General features: G+C 50.3%; 2 protein-coding genes across 3 annotated transcripts in view; one reads left to right on the top strand and one right to left on the bottom strand.

Moving 5' to 3' along the window:
- LOC102043432 (GON-4-like protein) overlaps positions 1–3,345 on the top strand; it is a 36,946-nt gene extending 33,601 nt beyond the window's left edge. Inside the window, exons 28-31 of one of the 2 annotated variants that reach the window (XM_031064315.1) lie at positions 862–1,525; positions 2,262–2,364; positions 2,864–3,014; positions 3,159–3,345. In XM_031064315.1, coding sequence (XP_030920175.1) covers positions 862–1,525; positions 2,262–2,364; positions 2,864–3,013 — 917 coding nt within the window. In that variant the 3' untranslated portion in view covers position 3,014; positions 3,159–3,345. Of the gene's footprint in view, positions 1–861; positions 1,526–2,261; positions 2,365–2,863 lie in introns of both variants that reach the window. The other variant, XM_031064316.1, reaches the window with a different exon arrangement.
- Positions 3,346–3,386: 41 nt separating this feature from the next.
- Positions 3,387–7,576, bottom strand: MSTO1 (misato mitochondrial distribution and morphology regulator 1; the record flags this gene model as incomplete). Its single annotated transcript, XM_031064344.1, has 11 exons — positions 3,387–3,871; positions 4,756–4,874; positions 4,965–5,060; positions 5,175–5,356; positions 5,457–5,588; positions 6,106–6,258; positions 6,351–6,485; positions 6,576–6,693; positions 6,799–6,912; positions 7,407–7,456; positions 7,562–7,576. Coding segments are annotated over 11 exons (1,344 nt in total), but the record flags the coding sequence as incomplete, so codon positions are not given.
- Positions 7,577–7,580: the final 4 nt, after the last annotated feature.

The raw sequence follows: 7,580 nt of genomic DNA, 5'->3' as shown, positions 1-7,580 counted from the left end.
GATATATATTATATATATGTGTGTGTATATATATGTGTGTGTGTGTATATATACACATATATTTAAATATATACATATATTTTATATATATATTTAAATATATACATATATTTTTTTATATATATATATATATTTAAATATATATAATATAAATGCACATTTATTGAGTATAATGAGAACTTCTAATCATTGTCTTTTCACTTTTTTTTCTCCTGTTCCTCCACTCTGGATGTTCTAAACCCTTCCCTTCAACAAACCCTTTCCTGCCTAGAGAATTTTCTGCCCTTTTCTCAATCATTTCTCCATTTAAGCTTCTCCTGCCAGGATGCTGCTCCACTTCCCAGTCCATTCTTCCCCAGTTTCCATTTTAGCATTTCAGAGCCACCATCTCCTGATCTGCCTTTAAACAATCTCTGTGCTGCTTTTTTGTTCCTCCAGTTGTGCCAGGGCTCAGCTCCTGCTGCTCTTGGGGACAGCACACAGATAAATCAGGAGTTTGGGGACAGCACACAGATAAAAATCAGCAGTTTAAATGTGGTTTCATGCCTGGGTTTGTAACTTTGCCAGGAGCAGCAGTGGCTGTTCCACTGGAGAGTTTTGCTCTGGGCAATGCACTTTGAAAATCTCCATCACTTCACCCAGCAGTTGGTTGTAGCAGCCCACAGGGGTGAAGAAAATTGGCTGCAGATTGTTTTCTCTGAAGTACAGGTGGGTGAAAGGCAGGTGGAGTCACAAAGCTGCCCCCAAACTGTTCTCATGTGCAGCATTAGGCTCTGTGAATAAAAATGTCTTTAAGAGTCAGGGACTGAAGCCTCCGGGGGTTTTCCTTGCAGCTTCTGTGACCTTGTCTGGGTTTCTCAGCAGGATCTCAGCTGGAAGGAAGGGTGGCCTCCAGCAGACCTTGTGAAAAGCCTGCCCCTGCTGATGCCCAGCTTCCAGAAGGTTCCAGTGCAGGTGTGGACGCTGCCAAGGACAGAGACTCTGCTGCCAACGACCCCAGATGGGCACAGCTACAAAAAGCTGCTCTGAAACTACCTCAAGAAACCAAAGCGTGCCCTGGGGGACTGCAGCAGCCTGTGGGGGATGCAGAGGGGCTGAGCGGGCACCTGGGGTCCCCAGGACCTCATCCCTGCTGTGGACAGAGCCCCTGCCAGCCTGAGGGGCTTCAATCTGAGCATGGGGGCTCTGCTCGTGCTCCTGAAGGTGGCAGAGAACTCGAGGGAGCAGCTTTGGCGCTGGCAGGAGGAGCTGAGGCAAAGCAGAGCAGCAGGAGCGGGAGCTGCAGCCTGGACACACAGGACAGAGGCTGCTCTGGAGCTGCTCCTGAGGCCAGGCCAAGGCCAAATGCAAGCAGCAGCCTCCTGGTGCATCAGCAGCCTGGGCAGATGGAGCCCAGAGCAGGAACGGCCTCCCCAGGGCACAGGGAGGAGGAGCAGCAGCAGCAGCAGCGAGTGACAGAGGCCACCGTGTGTGCCAAGAACAGCAAAGTCAGCTCCACCGGGGAGAAGGTTGTGCTCTGGACCAGGTACTTCTGCCTGAGCTCCTCTTTCTGCGCCCCCTGTTTGGCTCCAGCTCTCACTGGGTCATTTCATTTCGTGTCCCTGATTTCTGACCCTTCCCTTTGCTCAGTCCACGTTTGGCCCCACGAGCTGCTCCTGGCAGGGCTCTTATTGGAGCACTTTAGACTGGGGGAAAAAAACCTTAAAAAACTTCTCAAAAGGTTTCTCAAAAAACCTTAAAACCTCTCTTAAAATCTCCTTCAAAAAATTAAAGCCAGGCTAAAGGCGCTGTGCTTAGAGAAGGGTCCTGGGGTTGGGGGTGGCAGGAGGAGCCTTGCTCAGGGATTGATGAGCTGGGAATTAAACTGGGATTGCTGGGAATTAAACTGGGATTGCTGGGAATTAAACTGGGATTGCTGGGAATTAAACTGGGATTGCTGAGCTGGGAACTAAACTGGGATTGCTGAGCTGGGATTGCTGAGCTGGGAATTAAACTGGGATTGCTGGGAATTAAACTGGGATTGCTGGGAATTAAACTGGGATTGCTGGGAATTAAACTGGGATTGCTGGGAATTAAACTGGGATTGCTGGGAATTAAACTGGGATTGCTGGGAATTAAACTGGGATTGCTGGGAATTAAACTGGGATTGCTGGGTGCTGAGCTGGGATTGCTGAGCTGGGATTGCTGAGCTGGGAGCAGGGCTGGGGTGTTTCATTCTCTTGCTGGGTTCAGGCTGCTCTCACAGGGGTTTTGTTCTGCAGGGAGGCTGACAGAGTCATCCTCACCACGTGCCAGGAGAAGGGAGCCCACCTGGACACCTTCCACGCCATCTCCCAGAAACTGGGCAACAAGACAGCCAGTGAGGTGAGGGCTGCTGTGGGAGAGGGGCTGGGAAGGTGGGGGTGCTGTCCTGTCAGCCTCCCAAACTTCAATTGGATGAAAAAATCATCTCAGTTGCAAATAAAAGAAATCAAACCCAAACCAAAGTCTGTTCTGTTTTAGTGGTGCCAAAAATCCTGTGTGCCCCGGTCCTTCTGGCAGGGTTACCATTGATATTTGAGCTGCACATTTGGCACTGGAGTGGTTTCAGTGGCTGCTACTCAGCCTCCTCCTTCTGTACAAATCTGCTTTTGTCTCTGAATCCCCCCAAACTGCCAGATTTGACCTGGAGAATGAAACTGTTCATCCAGAGAAAACAAAACCCAGTGCTCTTCCATTTCTCCTCCCTTATGCCCCAGTCTTGTAAGAAATGCCACTGTGGTGTTGAATTATTTTGGTGTTACAGAACACCCTGAGGTTGGCAATATGAAATTCCAGTTCCATGGCAGCTCTGAGGCCACCCTGGATTTCCTTTGTCCTCCAGGTGTCCCACAGGTTCAGGGAGCTGATGAGGCTGTTCCACACGTCCTGTGATGGGAGCTCCGAGGATGAGGAGGATGCCACCAGCACCAGCAACACAGACCAGCTGTCAGACAAAGATCTTCTGCTTTCTGAGGAAGAACCTGATGACTGAGGTGATAAAACTACTGACTGCACCAGAAAAGGGGTTTTTAAAATTTTTTTGCCAGTTTGCTGCTAGACAGGTGCTGTGGAAAAATGTTTGCACAGGTACTTGAGACAGCACCTTAATTTTATTTTTTTTTTTTTCCAATTTCCAGCCTGTACCAAACCAAAGGCAGGAAGTAAAAGGAGAAAATTCTTTAGAACTCTCCTGGGGGGGTTTCAGCAGTGGAATAACAGAACTTGTGGACACTGACCTGGCCTTGGGGCCCAGCAGCCCTGTAAATATTGTACCCTGAAATGTCACTTTTCATGTGGAACAAACACATGGCTTTTTCTAAGTTCTCCCCTTGTGCTGATTGTATGTGAGATAGTTACAGTCTGAATTTTCTATTTATTGTGTGGGTTTATTTGAACAAGCAGAGCAAATCCAATTTGCACAGCTGAAAAAAAAAAAAAACCCAACCAAAATATATAAAAGAAAAAGCAGCTTTCCTCCTTTGCCACACAACTGTGAGTAGCTGGAAAACTTCACCCAGAAGATTTTTTGGTAATAAAACGAGAAGAAGGAACAGCTGGGGCCATCTCCAAAACCCTTCCTTTTATTCTGCGAGCCGTCTCAAAGCCACTCCAGCTGTGGATTAGTCTGAATCTGCTTCATCCTCAGACCCATCAGCTCCAAATCCTGTCTCATAGCACTGGGCCAGGGTTCTGAGCTCCTCCAGGGCCTCCTGCACGTCGTCCTGCTCCAGCCCAGGCGCGCAGGAGCTGCTCCAGCGCCGCGGCCGCAGCTCCCGGCACAGCCCCGAGAGCAGGCGCTGCAGCCCAGGGCAGCTCTGCAGCGCTGCCAGCACGGGGCTGCTCTCAACAGCTGCAGGGAGACAGGCACAGCGAGGGTTAAACGCCACCAGAACCCCAGCGGCTCACAGCTCTGCGCGCTGGCTCGGTTCGTTATTGATAACTTGGGGTTGTTGTTAAGAATTTTGGGTTGTCATTGATAATTTTGGGTTGTCATTGATAATTTTGGGTTGTCATTGATAATTTTGGGTTGTCATTGATAATTTTGGGTTGTCATTGATAATTTTTACCTCTGCTAGGCCCTGATCTCTGTGTTGCAGTTTCAGGGGTTGTTTGTTACCTGCTGAGGAAAAACCCTGGGCTCTGTCCAGGAGGATGACAGGCACAGCAAGGGTTAAACATCCATCAAAACCTCAGCCCTGCTTCACAAGCACCGGGCTTGAGCTCAGCTGCTCACAGCTCTGCACACGGGCTTGGTTTGTTATTAATAACCCTGGTTATTGATAATCCTGGTTATTAATAACCCTGGTTATTGATAATTTTGGTTATTAATATTTTTGGATACTGCTAACCCTGGTTATTGATAATTTTGGTTATTAATATTTTTGGATACTGCTAACCCTGGTTATTGATAATTTTGGTTATTGATAACCCTGGTTATTAATAATTCTGGTTATTGATAATTTTGGTTATTGATAACCCTGGTTATTAATAATTTTGGTTATTAATATTTTTGGATACTGATAACCCAGGTTATTAATAATTTTGGTTATTGACAATTGCGGTTATTGATAATTTTGGGTTATTGACAATCCTGGTTATTAATAATTTTGGTTATTGACAATTGCGGTTATTGATAATTTTGGGTTGTTGTTAATAACTTTGGGTTGTCATTGATAATTTTTACCTCTGCTAGGCCCTGATCTCTGTGCTGCAGTTTCAGGGGTTGTTTGTTACCTGCTGAGGAAGAGCCCTGGGCTCTGTCCAGGAGGAAGCCTCGTCTGGTGAGGAGAGGAGAGAAGAACTGGGGGAAGGGAGCTGGGGTGTGGCAGGGCTGCTGGAGCACGAGGGATGTGCTGCGAGGAGATGAATGAAGTCACCCAGAGCTCCCTCAGCCGTTCCCTGCCCCAGCCCAGCACCCCCTGCAGCTCCAAACCTGCGCCCACCTGAGGGCTCCTGGGAAGTGGCTGTGGAGGTAGAGCTGCAGCACCTGCTCGGGGCTCTCACAGCTGTGCAGGGGGGACCTGGGCTGGCCTGGGCACCTGCAAAGGAAATTCAGCGTTTCCCAGCTGCTTTTTAGCTGTTTTGCTCTAAACTCAGTAGCACTAGGCTGCTCCTCAGTGGATGTTTCCAGTGCAGTTCAGGTGCTGATTTACCTGGTGGCTTTCTCCTGGCAAATTCCTCGTAGCACAACAGACTGAGCAAAGCAGGAGCTGACCTTGTGCTCCTTCCACGAGGACAGAAGCTCCCAGGGCACATCCTGGTGGGCACTCAGAACATCAGGGAGCGAGGAGCCAGACAAGGCAGGCAAGGGAAGAGCTGCCCAGGCAGCCACAACCTGGATGTGGGTGACAGAGCAGGGTCTGGAACACGCTCCTGGCACAGCTGGGGGCGTGCAGAACAGCTGCAGCACAGCTGGACGGTCTCCTCATCCTCACCTTCCTCCCAGAGAAGGTGAGGGAGTCAGCAAAGTGCAGCATGGAGCCCTGGGAGGAGCAGAGCCTGTAGGGAGCCGTGAGGGTGTCGAGTGCTGCAGCCAGAATTGCACTGCTGTGGTAGTTCAGGGATGCCTGGGGAGGAGACAAGTGCAGGAGTTGCAGGACAGCTCACAGTTTGTGTATTTAACTTAACTCAGATTGTAAAGTGTGCCTTTAAAAGAGGTGGTTTACAGTTATTTCAGGGCTGGGATAAGCAGCCAGGGTGTAACTGTAGCTCCAGCCCAGCTGTTGGCTAACAAATGCTTTGGTGCCAGTTCTCTTATCTTTTCTGGCTCCTTAGTGAGGCTGGAGTTACTCCAAGCATGGGGAATAATTGTAGTAAAGCCTTTTCTTCAGTGCCAGCACTGCAGGCAGCACCCACCAGAAAGAAGCACAGTGGCCAAGGAAATGTGTTAATATTTTCAAAAGCAGGAAGAAAACGACAGAAATGAAAAGTTGGCAGCTAAAAGTCCCAGGAAAAGGTCTCTGCTGAGCAGAACAGCACCAGGAAAAACAATGAAAGGACAGAGCTGCAGGGAACACAGAGAGAGGGGTAAAGCTGCAGGAGCTCAATGCCAGCGGTGGTGGGTGATCCCAGGCCAGGACTTACGTTGTATTTTATGTATGGAAACGTCACAGGAGGTTCTGGCTTGAGTCCCAAACTGCCACTGAGTGACAGGGGGCAGAAGAGGGAGCTGTGACGGGACAGGTGGGCAATGCCCAGGGCTGTGTTCATCAGTCTGCAAAAACTCTTCTGAGGGTCCTGGGGGAAAAAAAATCCAACCATTGGAACCAACAAGAACCTGTCAAAGCCAGGCTGGGCAGCTGCTCTTGGCTCTCTCATTGTTTACTCACCCCCACAGCGCTCAGGACTGGGGTCAGGCCCCAGGTGAGGATCCCCTTGTGTGAATACTCATCGTGGAGCAGCTCTGTCACCTTGGCACCAACTCCAGAGAATCCATTGTGGAGGTCACAAAGGACCTGAAACCCCTGTGGGAAACAACGGCAGCATCTCAGATTCTGCTTCACCTTGAGCAGAAAGCTTCTTGGGAGCAAAGGGAGCTTGGATAAGGTGAGGACCTGAAGATAATCACACTCCTCAACAAAGAAGTGCAGCCGATCTTCCAACTCCTCCACACAGGCAGGGTCCTGCAGGAGACTTTCACCTTGCCCAAAGGCTTCGAGACAACCACAATCCCTAAGGGGAGAAAGGGGGAAAGAGGGGTTCTTTTATCTCTTTTATTCACCCTTGAAGGCAAAACTCAGCCCTGGTTTGGGTTCTGGAGCAAAGCCCTGGCCATACCCATCGTGCAGGTACTGCCGGATCACGTAGAGGCTCTTGGGGTGCAGGTTCACGTTGAGATAATCAGACCAGAGCCTCACTGAGGGAGCAGCCTGGGACCCTGCAGGAGAGGAACCTGCAGGGAGACAGAGGGGACAGCAAAGCTCCTTGCAGCTCTGAGCATCCCCTTTCTGCTCTGAGCATCCCCTTCAGCTCTGAGCCTCCCCTTTTAGCTCTGAACATCTCCTTTCTGCTCTGAGCCTCCTCTTCCAGCTCTGAGCATCCCCTTCCAGCTCTGAGCATCCCCTTTCTGCTCTGAGCCTCCCCTTTTAGCTCTGAGCATCCCCATGAATGTAAAATCCGTTTTCTAACATGTTCTAAGCATCCCCTTTCAGCTTTGAATGTCCCCTTTCAGCTCTGAGCATCCCTGTGAATGCAAAGTAAATTTTTTAACTTGCCCAGTGTTTTAGCCCATCTGCTGCTGACCCAGCTGTCCTTAAGCCAAGCACTGTTATCCCATCATTTCCCTTCTCCCTGTTCCCTAACACGCTGTCCCACAGCAGGGGCCAGGGAATTCCAATTCTGCCTTTCTGCAGCTGATCCCAGAGAACGAACCCAGCCCGCACAACCCTGGCCCCGCAGCACCGGGATTCCCCTTGGCATCCCCGGCAGCGTCTCCCTGCGGGAACAATCCCGGGCCGGTGGTTACCGGGCGCTTCGGTTACCGGTGGTTACCCGCTCGGACCCGGGCCGGGAGCGGTGCGGGACCCGCGGCCGCGCTCACCCTGCGGCTCCCGGTGTCC

This window comes from Geospiza fortis, unplaced genomic scaffold, assembly GCF_000277835.1.
Source record: "Geospiza fortis unplaced genomic scaffold, GeoFor_1.0 scaffold313, whole genome shotgun sequence".
Lineage (NCBI taxonomy): Eukaryota > Metazoa > Chordata > Aves > Passeriformes > Thraupidae > Geospiza > Geospiza fortis.
Note: the sequence above shows the minus strand (reverse complement) of the source record. Positions and strands in the feature narration are given on the sequence as shown.